At 36.2% G+C, this 18,834-nt stretch overlaps 1 protein-coding gene across 1 annotated transcript; it reads right to left on the bottom strand.

The window, feature by feature from the left end:
- Positions 1–9,347: 9,347 nt before the first annotated feature.
- LOC124173142 lies at positions 9,348–13,289 on the bottom strand. The gene is made up of 2 exons (XM_046552657.1): positions 11,859–13,289; positions 9,348–10,845 (listed from the first exon to the last, which is right to left on the bottom strand). The coding sequence occupies exon 1, from the start codon at positions 13,179–13,181 to the stop codon at positions 12,228–12,230; it is 954 nt and encodes a 317-aa protein (XP_046408613.1). The 5' UTR covers positions 13,182–13,289; the 3' UTR covers positions 9,348–10,845; positions 11,859–12,227.
- Positions 13,290–18,834: the final 5,545 nt, after the last annotated feature.

The following is an 18,834-nucleotide window of genomic DNA, read 5'->3' as shown; positions in this document are numbered from 1 at the left end:
AACCTCACTGGCCCGTATCATGGACCCTCCGAGCTTGGGGCCTCCCTCCTGAAAAGTGACCCTATTGCTGGTCGCTTAACTATTACTCGGTTAGATGCACGTAATTAGCAGAAGGGGTATTTTCTGGACATGCATTATCTCAATTTTGAGTGTTTACACGGGTAAACTATGACGGTAAGCATGTTTACGCATCTACTCCGGCGGGAGAATCCATCGTGTAAACACGCTTTTAAACCTTATGCATACAAGCAAAAACTACCCAAACTGGCGCCGTAATTACAACGTTAATGTAGTTGAGCATGCTGCTTAGAAATCCCTCTTTCTTCTAAAGTGAAGGATGCGTAACATCCAATTCAAATCAACGGTGGAGTTAGGTGCCTCTCGATTCGTGAAATGCAGATGAATTCCACTGATCGTATTTTCAAGAGCCTAGTTCGCACTGATAAATCAAAAAGCCGATGGTGGCAGCATCATCGCCGACAAAGAGTAGATGCGATACTAACGGCTTTGATTGAAATCGTTTAAATATTTATTCAATTCAGACAAAAAAAACAGCACGAGACCAATTATAAAGGACTCACAATAACAGGAGAAACAATTTAATAATATTAACCCTTTCGCTGCTCTAAACTAAAAAAAGCAGCTGCGGAGAACGGGAAAATGGTCATTTTAGCAAAGTTAACAAAATCGTTATTTTTTATCGCAGAAACGCGCTTCAAAGACGCACTTGATCGCTTGATTGGCAGGAGTGCGATGAAAAAAATCATTTTTTGATGATCGGATGGATTGATAGTTTTTAAAAATGCAGTCAGAGCGGTCACGTTTGGGGAGGGAGACCCCCCGCTCAGAGGGTCGAAGAGAGGGACCAGCGAGGGTGAGCTCGTCGAGGAAATTGTCCTGGATTAGGGACTCTTTGACGTGCTTTGCATGGCAGGGAGAAAGAAAAAGTACGTTCACAGCAGCCTGCCAAAAAATGCCTAATTTGAGTCCGTGAAGAAAACATTCCAACGCCCACGCAGCGGTGCGGATACCAGAACGGCAGGCCGATCCCGTCCCCTCCCCGCTCACTTCTCACCCTCCCAAGCCTCGAATGCAGCAAAATTCATCCCGCGTGTGCTTCAAGGAGGGCGTTCATATTTATTAATATAAATCGGAAGATGGTAGAAGGTAAAAAAAAGAATGCGTAGTGAGACGTCTTATTTGGACCTCGTCGAAGTTAAATCAATGTTACCAACTATTAGAGAGTTGATGAAATATTACTCCAGATTACAAAAACCCGTGATAAAAATGCCTATCGTATCCTGAATGTTATGCACTACAGCATTGCATACGAAATTAGGGGTGTTGCGTTTTATAAGGATGACCACTCATGGTTGGAAAATGCTGGCATCTTTGTTCATGTATTTTTTTCCAATAAAATGTTTCACATCGAATATTTGACCCCTCAACGCTGTGATGCGCACCGACTACGCTTACTGATCCTCTTCATGAAAAGGCTTTTCTCCCTCAAATATTTTATTTTAAATTATAACAAATTACAGTGTTTTTCGAAGGAATGTTATTTTTCTATACGGTTTTCATCGTGATTTTATTTCTTCAATTGTTTTTTTTTTAATGTTTCGATGAAGTTGTTTCATACCGGCGATTTGACTAATGTCGTCCCAAAATTAAGGGTCTTTCTTCAACTTTACTACCTTGAAAACTGCCGCATACTCTGCTTATGATACGTCAAGAAGGGTCAGCTCCTCTAGCATGAGACACTATATCTTCCTCATTAGATCACTATCCTCGCTTTGTCCCTCTCTTGTGTGTCATCACCTCAATGCCTCAGTGTGTTGGGTTCGCTTCGTTATTCCTTAAGCGAAGGGGCCACGTGGTTCGATCTGCATTTCTTCTTTCACGGACAGTAGTCAACGAGAATTTTATAACAGTCAGCATGTACTACAGCTCCTTCGAGATATTTTCTCTTCTGTAAGATTTACGACCGCTACTGGTCCATCAGAGAAAGTACAGGGAGCAGAATTGAAAGATTGTGAGATATTAAGACCATTCTTTTATTGATCCCCAAGTAGATGTTGCTCTGTCTACATCCCGCAATCGACTCTCCGCTGCCAAACTGCTTACTCTCCCAAGTGCACCTTAGGCGTCCCCACGTGATCGGCATTCACCTCTCCGATTCGTTGCCATCGCCGTGGCGTGTGAGGCTCGTAGGTCGCTGATGTTGCAGTACCTATTGGTGGGAAAGGAGCGACCGGAAACCAGAGGGATGTGCAGGTAAGGTGCAAGCAGAGGAAAAGAACGGAGAGAGCGTGGGATGCTTAGGTAGGTGCTTTCGAATATGACAAGCCAGCATCCGGTCTCTTACACTTCTCTCGATGGAGTTCGAAACCACGCTTTTCAGTCTTCCAAACCATTCCTGCTGTGTATTGCTTGATTCCTGTAATTTATGAAAATTACAAGAACTTTGAGTGAAGGTTAGTATTTTCCGTGTTTTCCAATTATTCGTGTCGCTCATCCTCATCATTAGCCCGGATAATCGGGAGTTGCTGTATAAAAAATAAATAAATACAAGTGTGTAAATTTATCATTTGATAAGGCGATAACCGAATGACATTATGAAAGGATTATTCGACAAGGTTATTTTGTTGGCTTTCTAGATTCCTGCCCAGTTTCAAGGAAAAAAATCACCAAACTATAGGCAATAGAAATACAGTGCATTATTATATTTTATAAGATGATAAATTACATTTATTTTGAGATGTAACCTTTCATAGTATTTTTATTAGCATATGAAACCGTCCAATAATGTTCGGAGAGCGGAGAAAATACACTCGCAGCTAACATTCGAATGGCTCTTCTCGGAATTGGTAAATCTTAGAGAAGATATTAAAATTATAATTTTCTAGATAATTTCCTGATTTAAAATTAAAAAAGGGTGATTTCCTATTTTATTTTTTATTGCCTAAAACTAAAGATTACTCCTTGAGAACGTATTTCACGATTTTAACTTTTTAAATGAAGATTTCTATTTTTAGCGATCAAATGAAATGTGAAAATTTTTAAGGGCGCGAAAACGCGACGGCCAAGTATGAATGCTGTGAAACGCCCGTGTGACGTCATTCTGGTTCCTGACGCCGCGGTGTGAGGCCATCTTGGCGCGAGGCATTAAGCACCGCTGCTAGCAGGTAGCGCTTGGCTTAAATAAAGATTACAAATACTCCATCAATCGAAGGAAACTTTCCGACCGTAGGCAACATTAATGGGTGATTATTAAGAAAAGTTTCCCTGAGCTCTTTGCCTCATGCATGCACTGCTATAATTATATCATATTGACAGTCACCCATGATATATTATATCACGAGCGACCCACCGCGCGGGAGGTATGGGAAAGGGTTGATCTGATTGCATCGGTTCCATTTTAATCTGTTTTCAAAACAGTCCGCAATGTGTGCAATGCGATCCACTTGCGAGCAATACCACTGAAAAGTTTTCTCGCCAGGGCTAATGATCGCTTTGGTTATATTTCGGCCAATCACAGCCTTAAGGTCTGTGTGTCGTCATGACACACGGAAAAATATTTGCTCCCCGAATATAAGTACGCAGACAAATGCGTGAACCGTATCTGCGAGCGACTGATCTATTTTTTTCGACTCTTCACTCGTAGATCTAAAATCAAGTTTGAGAAGTTTTTAAGGTTTTACGACGTATTTCACGGCTATTTCCAGGTTTTTTCACGGTAGACGAAATTCACGGCTTATTCACGGTTTTGAGGTTTTCACGGTTGAGTGGGAACACTGTAATAGGAAATAATGAAGACCCATGGTGGCCAAATAATCATGCTTAATAATTTTTTCCTCATATTTCTCATCGAAAGTATCTTTTAAAACTGTTCGGCATTAGTACCTAACATTAAGAGCGTTCCCACTCTAACTACATTATAAAATTCACGGTTTTTTCCAGGTTTTCACATTTTAAATGTCATCAAATTCACGGTTTGTAGATTGTATGTTGCGTACTCGGTGCGCATCACGGCGTTTAGGGGTCAAATATTCGTTGTGAGACATTTTGCCCTTCTGACCCTCAATCTACTTGCCGTGCTCTTGACAAGGAGACAGTAGTTGAAAAGAAAGTGCGTGCTTCGGACATCCAGGCGAACCTACCCCAAAGACATCGCGCCATCTCGCAATGACATTGACGCCTCCGAATTTTTTATAAGTACCTACCATTCAGCGGCATTCAGCTTCCTAAATTCAGTCAACTTTTTCACCTCTTGAGTATTAAACACAGCACATATGATTTTCTTATTCCGAATAAATTGTACCCTAACCATCCATAGGGACATATTTGTCCCAGACTATATCTCAGAAACCATAACAGATTCGCTTTTATTTAAATGTGTTCTGAATCTACCCATCAAATATTAGTCTAAAAACATTTTTATGCAATTTAATGGCTGCAATTCTTATGGTCATTATCATGGGTTAAGATAGTTTTACTGAAAACTATTATATTCAATACCAAAGAATACATTTAGTTAATTTTGTGTTATACTTCAGTTTATGAACAATTAAAAGTAATTCTCTTTTTCATCATTCTGTCACCATTTTTCACAAGGTTAGGTCATTAGCATAGGGTTTCAATAGCAGAATGACCTAGCCGTCGACCTCACCCTAAGGACCAATACTACTACATAGGGCAATCAAAGAAAATGCTAAAAATGGCCTATTTCGTCACTCCAAGGAAAACGGTCAGTTTTCAAATGTTTAAAATTTGGGCAATTATTATACTAGTATGTTTAAAATTCCCTTGTCAGAAATAAATTTGTTATTACTTTCAGGAAGTAGTATTAATGATGTTCTTCAATTTGTTGGGAAAGATATATGCACCAATTGTTTAAAAATCAGGGAATATTGCAAACTTCAACATTTATTTTAAATAATCAAATGTGATACAAAAAAAAAAACACATTATCAACCCAATCAGTGCATGAAGTTATTTTTGACGTATATTCGTTAAAAAAGTAATTATTCTGGCAAATAAGGTTCATCTTAAGTTATATATGGCATTTGTAAATGTTTCAATCAATATTTTAATAATACAGCCCATCTGACATATCGGACACCATGCACAGGGAGTAGTAGTGTGTATTGTAGTGCATTCCTATGTAAATTTTACTAAAATTACTTAATAAATGAGTACACTAATCATCGCAATGATTTGCTATTGCAAGGCAATGAGCAAACAGCATATCTAGTGTAAACATAATTAATTTTCACACATTTGTCATATTATAGTTTCAAATTACTTACAGCAAATGCTTTCCGATAAATGTGAGGGATATCATTCTATTTGGACCTAAACAAACATTTATCAGGATATTATCCGAACACCCGGCGTTGCGCGGTAAAGATAGTTGCCAGAGAAGGGGAGACTTTAAACTTGGAATTCATGGTCATATTGACCTCTCATAGGGATATATGAAAGAACGTAAGAAGACATGCAATCTACCGAAACGCGTGGTTAGAAGGACAGCAAGGATATTTGAAGGCCATTTACCTGCGAACAGTGCAGCTGCGAGAAAAGGCAGCATTGGAACTGGAATATACACAAGCATAGCAGAGTGAATGGGGGCGTTAGAGGAAGGTGGGAGAGTGTGCAGACGATTGGAAATGGGGGCTAGGTGGCGCTGTGTGCACTTGCAGAGTCTGCTAATGAGAAAACGATACACTGGACACATAGGATGTGACCACAAGTAGCGCCACTGGGTTTGGGAGCATGAGATATACCTATGTATGTACTAACTTAGGTCAACATCCGTATGGAAAGGCACAGCGGTCAGATGAGAATACATACTCTTTTGCGTATGAAAAGATTTAGCATAGCCTGAGATGATTTCACCGAGGAATGAAATAAGTTCCTCCCTCTCTAATGCAAGGTTTACATTTTTATAGTTAGCATTTATGCCGCTTTGTCTGCAAATAAATTAATATAAACAGTTGATTGATGGTTACTTACATTATGCTTGTACTCCACCTTTAAATAAAATTCATACAATTTTATCATAAGACATACAATACTATAGTAAAATTTGTGGTTAAAATATAAGAACTGCCATCTTTAGATTAGCTACAAGAACTGACCCCAGTGCATGGCATCCGGTATATCCGACGGCCATTTTTCAGCGTTGATAAGGGATAAAAAATGTTATAGGAATTTCTTGAGAAAATATAAAATAAAAATATCAACTTTTATGACAAAATTGAGATAAAATTTACCATGATATTGTGCAATTTATTTAAATAGAAAATAATTTACTTACCCCATGTGGGTGACTAAAAACTCATCCAATACCATGCCTCACATGTTTCTCAGGTCGATAAATTCAAGGAGGCAACTAAAATATTAGACCATGGTGAAGACAGATATCCATTTGAACATAATTAAGAATCACAATGTTGCACTTGTCAACTGGAGCCCAGAAAAAGTTCAATACGCGTGTCCGATATATCGGACGCTATACGCAAATGGGTTAAGGCAGGTTAAAGTCATATCATTATTAAATTTCTGCAGTGTTCTGCCCTTCAAATATGAAAAACAACCAATTTTGCATAATCAAGATGGCAAATTCTAAAAATGATATCCTTAAAATATATCCAAGTTGGCTACATTATATCATCAGTTGGGGACATAAGGCTAGTAGGAAGAGAGTGGGCAATATTTTCGTAGTTGATATTGTTTGATTTTTGAAAGTAAGCATGCCGAAGGCATCAATAACATTATCACCCCGTCCTTTCAGGCGTAACTTCTCAATCACAGGTAAATTCCTAATAGGTAGTCAATGTTACCCCTATCTCCAAAAAAGAAACATTGACCAAATCAGAAAATTACACATCTATACATGTCTATAGACAGGTAAAGATGTATAATTTTCATCATCATCCTTTACTGATGTATTCGGAAAAAATATTCAATTTACTACATACTTGTCTGATGGGACCACAACCATCAACATATTACTTTAGTAACTACCCAAATATTTGGTTTTGGGAAAAAAAAATCAAGCAATCAAAAGCTTAATATATACCCATGTTGAAATTACAGGCACTATCATAGCTAGTTATCATTTACCATCAATGCATGTAAAATGTGGATTACTGCCAGGCATAAAAAATGAATTTAATGCTCCTTGGATTAGGAGGAAATCATATTTAATTCCAATATTTACGTGTTAAGGTTAATTATTTTCATTTTCACTCTTAAAATGCATTTATGTACCATGCCAACAAAATTGAAAAGTACCGTCTCAGCTTTCATTAGCGATAGAGAAATATTATCATAATGGAATCTGGAAACCAATGGAAATAACAGGCTCTTCAAGCTAGAGTAATTTTAATTATCTGAGTGGTAAATGATTTTCTATGTTTGATGCAGCTTCACAACAAATTTCTGCATAAATAAAAAATTCAAAGGCAGACTCAATAAAATACTATTTCATAAAATGCTCACTGAATTGCTTTGAAACAGAATCTTGTATGATACCACCCGAAAATACAAGTGAAATAATGTGCAAATATGCTTTCAGTTACAAATGCAATAAAATTACAGATTTTTGCAAATAAAATTTTAAAAATTACTTAAGATATGACCAACATAAGTTTTCTTCAGAAAATGAAAAAAATACACATGCATTTCATTTGAATATTTCTGGTACTCCCAGGTAGCAGGAGGAAAAAATATATCGCTCTACAAAAGATGTGTTTACTAAAAGAACTGAGTGAGTATAAAATAGCAAGGTCAAAAATTAGAAAGATGCATATACCAGAAATTCCTCAAGCATTCAAAAGAAGGATATATCGGATCCAATAGAAACATTTTTTTCTGAAAGTTGAAAGAGATATTTTTATGGTTGAGATTGAACCTTTTTGATAAACTTGGTGAGAAGAAATGTCATTCTTTATTACATCGTAGGTTCCCTGAATTTGAAAATAATAATTTCATAATTTCATTGATTTATCAATGTAGAATTGATGTTTGTGACGTATCCACATGATGACCGAGGATTGAGCGCTAATTGCTACTTCCCTTGAGTTTTGAAGGAACTCATTTTCATGACAACTCCTCGAACTATTTAACCATCCAAACAGTTTTTCAACTATTTCGATTTCCTTCTTCGTGTGCTTAGCAAACCATACGTGATCCGTAAACTGTATTACACATTCATGCATCTTGTGGAAGAGTGATTACGACCTGAAGTATAATTGTTTTCGTTTGTTCACTATATTAGTATCCTATAAATTGTACTCTCTTCTAGAACATAAAATGCCAAATTTAACAATCCTATACCAGTTTGGTGTTATTATTTTTTAGATACAGTTAATTAATTCTTCATCTTATAATTCATTGCCAGCCTCTCGAAAGCCTCAATGAATGCCAACTTATTTGTGGGCTCAGATGTGACAATTATGAGAAAAAAGTGATTATATTCAAGTATTGTTATACTTTTTCAAACTAAATAAATCACTTCTTGTGAGTCTACGTAGAACTGAATGCTTGAAAACATCACCGGTAGAATTTTCAAAAATTTTCCATTAGTTAACAAATTGAAATTCGATTAAGAATATATTAATAAGCTTAATACATACCCATATTGAACTTACAGGCACTATCACAGCTAGTTATTATTTACCATCAATGCATGTAAAATGTGGATTACTGCCACCCATAAAAAATGTGTAAATAAAAACAAAAATACATAAAAATCGTTATAAATTGATATGCAGATGAGTTAATCCGCTAAAAAAATGGGGAAAATCACAAAAAATTGGGGTTCATCGAATTCTGAGTATGTTTGGAAGGGAAAACAGCAAATGTAACAAGGTGATTCAAAAGACCAACAAAAGATACACAAAAAATAATTACGTACAAGTTTGTCAAAGATTACTTAAATAACCTAAATGTCATTAAAAATTTCAAATATATTTTCTGACCTCAATTTCCATTCAAAAGGTCCGAAAAGAGTTAGTATTGTTGAATATAAATATATATGTTCATGATTTCTTCAGATTTATTTGCGCTAAGAGTCACTCGGGAATTTATATTTCGAAAAAATATGTTATTTACCATATGAGGATTGTGGGACCACATAGGCATCTAAAAATATTGCCAAAGGAGTTTCTAGATACTAACTTTCGAGAGCATAATCCCAAATATGAATCAAGCAGATTTTACAATGTTATCCTGCTACAGCCTAGGATATAATGCGAATAGGAACAAATGACAGGAAATGATTTTAGAGAGGATCTTTTGTCATTCATCTGTAAAAAAGGCCTACAAACGTATTGAGAATATTTAAGCGGAGCATATTTATTCTAGTATTCCAAATGTAAGTACTATCATTGGTTATCAATTACAAGTAAAGTGAACATTGTATCATTAGGACCATATTTCTCGTACTCTGATGTAGCAGGAAGAAGACATGATTTTCAAATGGTAATACGATTACAAAAAGAACGGAATGGATGTCATATTACAGAGAAAAATTAAATATTGCAGTAATACTGAGCAGTACATGAAAAAATAAAAAACAATCTGTTCACCCAAATTAAAATATTTGATAAATACAAAGCCTATATTAGCAATAGACCCAACGATCACCACTCCCAAAGGATGACTACTGTCACAAGAGTATAAAATATAAAATTATAAATAGCTTCAATTAATGCAAGCAAATAAAATCAACATTAATCCATCACTATACCTCTTGAATAGCAAGTCAGCACACGTCAAAGTTAAGAGATATATGAAGTTGGTTACAAAAAAGAGTAAATGCATATTCCTTTTTTGTCTACTGAGTAATTACAATATGGATGTAGTTAAAAATATTCATTCTTGAATGAAAGCAATGCTTCTCCCGTGCACCTTTGAAACAGAAAGTATAAGAAAGAGCAGATAGCACAAACCGTATAAAAATGAACAACAATTACAAGCAATTAGAAATTGAAAGGTTAGAACTAAAATACCAAATAGTATGCTAATTAATGGAAGCAATAAAAATAACCTCATTCAAGTCTTCGATAAAAATGACTGAAATAATGCCTTATCATATTAAAAATCATTGATTTAAATAATAGATCAACTCTTACAACATAATCACCTCTTGCGAGAAGATGTTCATACTATATTTAACTAAAAATTTTATTGTTCCACCATCAGTTGCCAACAGCAGGCAAATAACGTGCAATGGCATTGGTCAACAAACACTGTAGGAATAAACACCAATGAACTACTTTACATTAAGACCATAGATGAAGATAAGAGCATCAGGCAAAATATAACCACATAACCGGCATATATAGCTAATGGATATGTGTGGACAATGGCTTACAGCTATAAAATGAAATACAATCAAAAATACAAGTATTCCTTCACCATCAATCAAAGATGATCGAAGGAAAAATCCCTACTTATGAATTCCCTCCACGTGAATAAGATGAAAAATGAAAACACATTATACACAATATTGAGCACAACAAATTGGAATTGAACATAACTATTGAAAACTGAGAAAAATATAAAATATTAAAAAATTAAACTATATTTCCACCAAATAATCACAAAAAAATTCCTAACTGTGATAACTAGATTAAGCAGAAAAATACACAACATGAGTTCCATTAAAAAACACAATAAATAGGGGTATTATTGGTTATTTGAGATGCAACAGTAGCAGAGGAAAATTTGCAAAAAACAGAGGCTTTGATGAAAATAAAATGAATATAAATGGCATTTCCGTCCTCATGACTGGCTACATCCTATGCTCCAAAGTAATTCACCCCACATTCATCGCTGAAAGAAGAAAATAGAAATAAATGGATGTAAAAATAACATTACAATCAATATACAATGACATTATTAGGTCTGTATTTATAGCAGAAGTAGATATAACCCTAGTTTTACAAACTGCTATGCCAAACATTTCACAAAGTTATCAAATATCATGTAACAAACCCACATTCTATACAGACTCAATGCTTTCATGAGTCAAAAATGGGAATAATTAGCAGAACCGTGTAGAATTTCCAAATGTATCAATCAATGGATGTTTCATGGCTTGAATATTGGTCTTTTTAAACCTCACAATATTATATTAACTTAAACTTTAAAATATTAGTATCCATTGCATTGGAGTTTGATGATCTTCAATATTTGCCATCTTAAATGCATGTTGTTTATGAGCAGATTTTACACAGCCACAACTCATGCTATCTAATGAAAGTAATTTCAGACTGCGAGTAAGGAGTGGTTGAATGAGTTAATAAACTTTCATGGAAGTAAATTAAGTAAAAGAAAAACTCTCCGCAGCCATAAAATCAAACTTTTCAAGGAACACAAAGAAGAAATTTGAATTACACGTCAGACGTATCATTTCACCACAACATGCCAAGCATATCTCCAATCCAGAACCTTCATTTGACTCAACATATTATTAATAAATCTTGCATTATACAAAACTGGTGTGATATACAATAAGTGAATTAAAAGTTTCTCTTGCTTTCATTATTAAACAAAATGGTTTGAATAATTTTATGACGACCATGAAATACTGAAAAATGCCACATAAGTGCATACATTTTACATTTGGATTGATCATTTTAATCTCTTTTACCAAATAGCGATGAAGAAAAACCCTTCCAACTGTAATGCAAAGACATCTATGTATCTACTCCATTTCCTGACAATAATAAAAGAAAAATAGGGTACAAACGGGAGGACAACAGATAAGAATGGTTCATGAATTGGTTTTGTGGGTATATAGAGAAAGGGGAAGTATCAGTGTAAGACATAGAAATTGTACTCACCCTAGCGTTGGCTAGCAGTGCTCGCATCACATGGCCGGAGTACATTGAGAAGACGAGAGGGGCTTGCTGCTGCAGAAGAGCTCTTCCTTCTGTGGATCCATGATAAGCGATAGCACGAGGGACAGAGGCAGCGAGATAGTGAACCCTCGCCAACTCAGTCCTTCGGTCCAATGCATAAGTGATGCTCCATTCTAATTCTTGTCCCCTCTTCCTCCTCTCCTCCACCTCCTCTAGAGCCCTTATCCACTGAAGCTCACGTTCGACATCTCCCTTGTTAAAAGGCCTCCCCTTATTGTTAAAAACTAATTTGAGAGATAATTGTGAAAGGCCCCGAGCTAACAGTCCATTTATGCTTTTGTCATATTTAAATTAAGTATTTTTTGCACCAAAACGTAGAGTTTCACTCTCCAAGTCACAGTGTGAGGTCCATTTATTCCCATTCTCCCCAGTCCCATCCAAATTCACAAATTTATCCTTCATCCTTCCAATGTTATTAGAATTAATGTCCACCATCACTTTCCCCCGATCATCCCCACTCAAAAACTTAATAATACACGCAGTGAGTTCATCTTCATCATACAGTCTCTCATACAATCTACGCATTTCATCAACTCCACTTCCATACACTATCCTAGTCTTTCGCATCATGGCGTCCACACATTCCTGCCTTGCTCTGGCCGGATCGGATGTAGGTTGGCTTAAAAATGCCTCCCCAATAAGACCACACTTGATACACGTCACATCATCCGCTATTGACGTCACCGCCTCTTCCAGACATCGTAACAGTGAGTCACGTCCACACACTTGCGCTTTCAGTTCCTCCAATGATGAGCTCAGCTGTCGCACAAGAGATTTCATCTCTCGCCTCAATGAGTCCACGGAGGATTTGAGAGATGCAATATCACATTCTGGGCTAGCCACGGGTGTCACATGATCAGTGCTTCTACTCGAAGATGCTTGCAGACGACGCAAAATAACTTGGTCTCTCCTGTGAACCAACCTCACCAAATTCAGCACTTTTGAGCGTTCTACATCGTCAGGGAACTGCCGCACCATCTCCTCAGCCGAAGACAATGCATTCTGTTGACTGTCATCTGTAATGTCTGTATCAGCCCCTCTCGCCAATAGTTCCTCCACCCAGTCAGTTTTTCCAAGTCCCACACCAACATGCAAAAGTGTTTTTTGCCGCATGTACCTAACATCAACATCTTCCAACATGTTCAACAGCTCTTTATGCTGAAGCAATGGACCAGTAAACAATCCATTTAAAAGCCTCTCCTCAACAAATTGCTCGGCGCCGCTAGCAGAAATGTTGCTTGCCATTATTTCAGAAGGATGAAATAATTATTTAAGAGTATGTTGGATTCAGAATACAGGGAGTTTCCAATGGGAACCAGGCGTGATGGCGTTGGTCAGTGAGGAGTAATACACGGTCTCAGTGCGTCTACGAAAGGATGAAATGGTGACTGCAAAGAAAAAGAATCAATGTGAAATTATTACCTTAAAAGATGTCGATAGCAGAGTGGAAACATTACAACTAAAGCATAAGCGTGACCAGAGAAAAAAATATATCGCTTACTATGCAACGTAAATTAAAAAGTAAAATATTCTGTAATGGCATTTTTGAAATTCAATCACTCACAACCATCGCTTATATGAGGAAATAAAAATTCCGCTGGAGACCAAAATAGATATAGCTACGCTAAAAATGTCGGGACAGTTTTCTACCAAGCAGGAGTACCGATCGTTTGTTACGGATCCGATAATAATGAGGGAAGTGAGGTTGGAATCAAAATAGAGATGATATGCTCGAAAATCTATGATGTGACATGATAAGATGGGAAAATAGGCTGCTGAAAAAACAGAAAAAAGAAATAAGACCAAAAGATGAAAATCAACAGATTCAGGTGCATGCATGGTGGAAACTCGCAATATTTAAATCAGAGATGGTAACACTTTTTCACAGAATTTAATGAACAACTCTTGTACCAGATGAGGACTCTGTGAGCCGAAACGGGTCATTTGCATAGAAATGTTGTGGAGAAATGCTGCCCTCTTGTATTCAAATAGAAAAATGTTCCTGAGTAACAACTTAATAGCAGATGCCATGGGTGGAAACACATAATAAAATTATTAATATTTGCTTTGTTACTTTCTGGAGGGCACTCAAAATTTAATTTTTCTTTCGTCAAATGAAGCGCAGTCTTATTCTCCTTGGAGCCATTCATTGAAAGCATGCTTATAGCAGGTTTTCCTCCTCACTTCCTTATCTCTTCTAAGAAATGCAAGTCTTTGCTCTAAATTGCCTTCCCCGTACACACCATCACTTACATTATGTTACTTTACTTAACCATGGAACTACCGAATCGACTGCGTAACCTTGAAATATGTTGAAAATGGACAATAGCTCCTATTAAAAGATTCCATCTGACATGCACAGTTGGTGATCCTCTTATCTCCATCCCTCCATCATTCCAACTTTACGCTGAAGTGAAGACGTGGCTAGGACGGAAGCATTTTCAAAAGGGTAAAGAGATTCAGGACAAAGCCAAAATTGATTGAAGTCATTAGCGGAAACATACCATGAAGAAGGTATAGTAAATCGTGTCCGCAGGCACGACCAATTCCTCAATCACCGATGCAATTATGTCTAAAGAATACCACAAGTGTGCTCAATATTTAGTAAAGGAATAATTTCTAATTCATCACTTCGTCATCTGTTCATAACACATCGGAAGTTGAAGAAAAACAGCCCTACTACACTATTGAATTTTATGATCTGTGATATTCCCACATTTCACAGAACTTGATCTTACGAAATTGGTATTCGTCATAAACTTATATCCAGTTATTGAGAAGCAGAACCCTGTCAAAATCCATTTCTTAGCAAAGGATTTCCTAAATATTCCAAGGCAGGGCACCCCGGGTAAGGAAATAAAAGATAATATCTTTAGCCCCGGCTGAGGGCCCCAATAATCCCACACCACCCCTGCTTATCTTCCTTACGAACTCCTCCCGTCCACTTCATATCTCCCCCTGACTCTTCATTAAAAAAAGAATATAGCCTATTCAGATTTTAGAGGCGGCTTCATATTGTATTTATTATACTGGAGCAAAAATTTACTATCTTTCACTCATTAAACGTTGAATATTTTTACTTTAAAATTAGAAAAAGCAATTCTGTTTCCTATTAAAGAATAAAATTTCCTTAGTTGCCCCCTGATTCTTAAAAAAAGACAAAATTTATAATATGGTTATCATTGCGTTTGTTTTGGTTTGATTTTCAACCATAAAATATCATTAATATTAAAGAGATTATTTTGGTACAATAATTTTCGTATGTTGATCATAATACTAATTACAGGAAGACACTGGCATTCACAGATAGGATATTAATGTAACTGTGATTTAAATGAATACATAGCAAGCACTATCTCTCCATAGACATTTTCCTATCTCCTACAAAATAAACTCTAATAATACCTCTGGAAGCATCCCTTACGCACAGAAGGCCACAAAAAATTATTTAAAGGGACATGCAGCAGTAGTAACGATTGTAAGAACATATTTAGACACATCATCTCATGCCTCAAAGTAAAATTTGAAGGAAAATAAAATATATAAAATAAATACATTGGATTAAAGTTTTATAATAGTCGCTAGTCATAATAAGTGAATATATTACAAGTTATAAAACTGTAGATCACCCACATTTCTCCTTAGTAAGGTAATGAGTTTATAAAGGAAGAGGTATGCGGGGTTAGGTATGAGAAATGAGCCCCAAGTACCTTGTTTTACTTTGTGGAACCACTATCTTCCAAATAAAGTTTATTCTAATAATATTCGACAATAACCACTAATATTCAATGACCTTGGTTGCCTCTAGTCACAATTGGAACAATCTCCTCCATGTCAAAATCCAGCTAGCCTGCCCTTGTTCATTCCGCCATTTTGACTTCGCTCTTGACCGCTTCGAAAAGAAATTCTCGTGGCGAACGTATCGCCTGTCGACCTCTGCTCCGGAGCACTTCCATCGAGAGCGCACTGTAGCGAATGTAGCGTTCTTTGGACCTCATCCCATGGTAGCGGAGATTTCTAAATAGTCTTATCCACTTTCAGAACTATACTCCTATCACCTCACCTTGAAGAGTAGCTCACTGAGGATCGTATCTTTAACTTTAAAAGTCAGAGTATTGTTTTCAGGGTTTTTGGGATTGTGATAATTGCATCCCAGCTAGGACATTGAAAGCCATTGAGATAAGATGAAAGGAAGAAATATTGAAAGCGATTATCAAGTAAGGTTATTATGGGTTTCTTACGACCAGGCCGACAAACATCCAGAGTAATGACAAAATGGATGCCAAACTTTCAGCACTTCCGTAGGTTATTCTATAGATTTAGAGGATTCAGTAAGGGATTTATGCAAAAGAATAATGTTTCCATTCTTGGCCCTTCTATAATATGAGTAGAAATAGCATCAAATGGCCATAATTTGAAAATCATTCATATTATGAACTGATGCAAAAGAAAAGGCGGACGGAAGAAAAACAGAATTTCACACGATTAGCGACGTACAGTAATATAAAGATGCCGTAAGGAATCTTTAAAATACATATTGTTTCAACGCGTTACCTGGCGATAAATTAAAATTTATCAATATTTTAATCGTGTGGGCCTTGAATAATTTCAGTCGTTCATACATATAACAGCAAATTTTTTCTAGTTTATTGAATTTAAAACTGTTAACTACGACTATCATTTCAGTAGTTCTGTTTTGTTTTAGTTGTTGGGAAACTTTAGTTGTGTCTGCAACTATTAAAAAATTAAACAGTAAAATGGGGACTAATGCCTTTTCATGACGTGCTTTTCTTTATTTTACTTTTCTTGCCTATTTTCTCCGGCAATATTTGCAGAATATATAAATAAGTTTTATGTATCAAGAATCAGTGAGTCCACAACTTGAACATTTTCCCCATTTTTACAGAAACAGATGTCCTTTCTTAAACATGTATTTAATCACCCATTGTTTGAAAAATGAAATTTTATATATTCTCGATAGTGAGATGAGTGTATTATAGATTTTAACACCATTTTAAAAAAAGTAAAAAATAATCAGTTCATAAGAACTGACTAATGCTGGCCTCTGATTGAGGTAGTTAAACAGCTATTAGGTACATACTATGTTGCGATTGGGCTACGCCTTGTGGAATTAGTGAATTTCATATAAATTAGATTTTCGTAACAGTGTTTATCAGCTATGATACAAGTACGAGTGAAATATTTACTATCCATTCTTACCATACATTACGTTCAAACTCTTTTGGTCGATTGTATTAGATAAAATCTTGCACTTGAATGGCATGCTTCTTTAGAGTAAGGCAATAACACAGCCTTGGATTGTTCATATAAAAAGCGTTGTAAAGTTTTTATTAATTGCTCTTAGTTTCACGTCACTTACAAACGTTTTATTAAACTTTAAATGATACAAACTCGGGAGCAAGGGAACACCCATCCGCCATAACTATCACAATCCAACTCTTCTCTTTTCGCTTCCCCCCGCGCCGTCAACAATTACAACAATTACCTCACTCCACCTCTGCTGCTTATTATTGCTTGAATTACGTCACACCAAAACCAAAACAAACCACTCAAAATTGTTACAGTGTAGATAAATGCATTTGCAATTACTTACTCAACAGGTTAAGCAATCTGATTGAAATCGATATTCGCTCCTTCCTCGGCTCTCCTATTCCCAATACAGAGAAGGCAATCCTGTAACGTAAAATAAATTACTTGTTACTGAAATGGGAAAAATTATTATACTCGTATGAATCAAACCTTTCTGTAATGCCTTTTTAAACTTACAGAATTTACAATCCCAAATAATGGAGAAATACTTCTCAGATAACAGGTGTTGAAGAAAATATGGCAGATCAATTCGTAAGATGCAACTCGCATGAGATCTGCTCCTCTCATGACTTAGGAAATGGCCTTTACACCCACAGAGAACGGGCTTATCTAATCTTTAGTACCTCATAAAAAATGAAGGTGTAAGTATTGCCAATTTACGACATTGCTAGTCATCGCTTGTGCAAAAATAATTGCCATTTTCTCGACTGAACATAATGGATAAGAAGGATAGATATCTTTTCAACGTTATTTTTTGGGTTGGTGGCAATTTTTTGCGAGATTACTGAGATATGGGATCACGAGATGAAGATGAAGGTATCGGATTCTGAGCTGAACACAGGTTAGTCTCTACCCCAAGGGTAATCCAGATAAGAAAGCTGACAAGCGTTGTGCTCACAATCAAATAGTGACGCGAACTATTGGCCCAAGAGCTGCAAATGCTTCTTCATCAGAGCAACGATTTAAATACAAACATAAGCAAGTTTTATTAAACAACCAAATTTAACAGTGATAACCTATAAAAAGTACTGATCAAAAAAATTGTTGGTAAAAACATACGTTGATAGTTTTTTCTAGCATAATGATAAGATAATCCGTGCCGTGGTTGAGAGAAAGTCGCTTTAGCCGTTTTCAGATGTTGGCGAGATGAACAAAGAACAATTGATTTTTCTACGCATAGCTTGATATATGAAAGTGATTTGAAGTTTATTGCGTCCTCTTTTAACTGATAAAAAAGTTAATTTTTGAGTACCGTAAGTTGGGGCGAGTCCGGACGATCGCGCCGGCTGATGCTTACATTGTATTTCCTTCCGACTTTCGCTTTGTAATGCACTGTAATCATGGCTTTAAGACAAAGAAAGGTACAATGTATCATATTACGTATAAAAGCGATGGATCTGTCGCTTTTGATCGCAGTTCATCCGATTAGTTTGCAGCGCAACATTAGAGTGAAAAATCTTACCGGCGAAAAGAAACATCTCTCCTCTTTGGTAAGTACTTCTGAATGTAATAATACTCAATTCCTCCAAAAGCTGTGCTATTTCTCATTAAGTGTGAAAAATTTCGT

This window comes from Ischnura elegans (assembly GCF_921293095.1).
Source record: "Ischnura elegans chromosome 13 unlocalized genomic scaffold, ioIscEleg1.1 SUPER_13_unloc_4, whole genome shotgun sequence".
Classification (NCBI taxonomy): domain Eukaryota; kingdom Metazoa; phylum Arthropoda; class Insecta; order Odonata; family Coenagrionidae; genus Ischnura; species Ischnura elegans.
This window is presented reverse-complemented; position numbering and strand designations above follow the sequence as displayed.

Coding starts and splice junctions, on each gene's coding strand:
- LOC124173142 (XM_046552657.1), bottom strand. CDS start 13,181: ATGGCAAGCAACATTTCTGCTAGCGGCGCCGAGCAATTTGTTGAGGAG.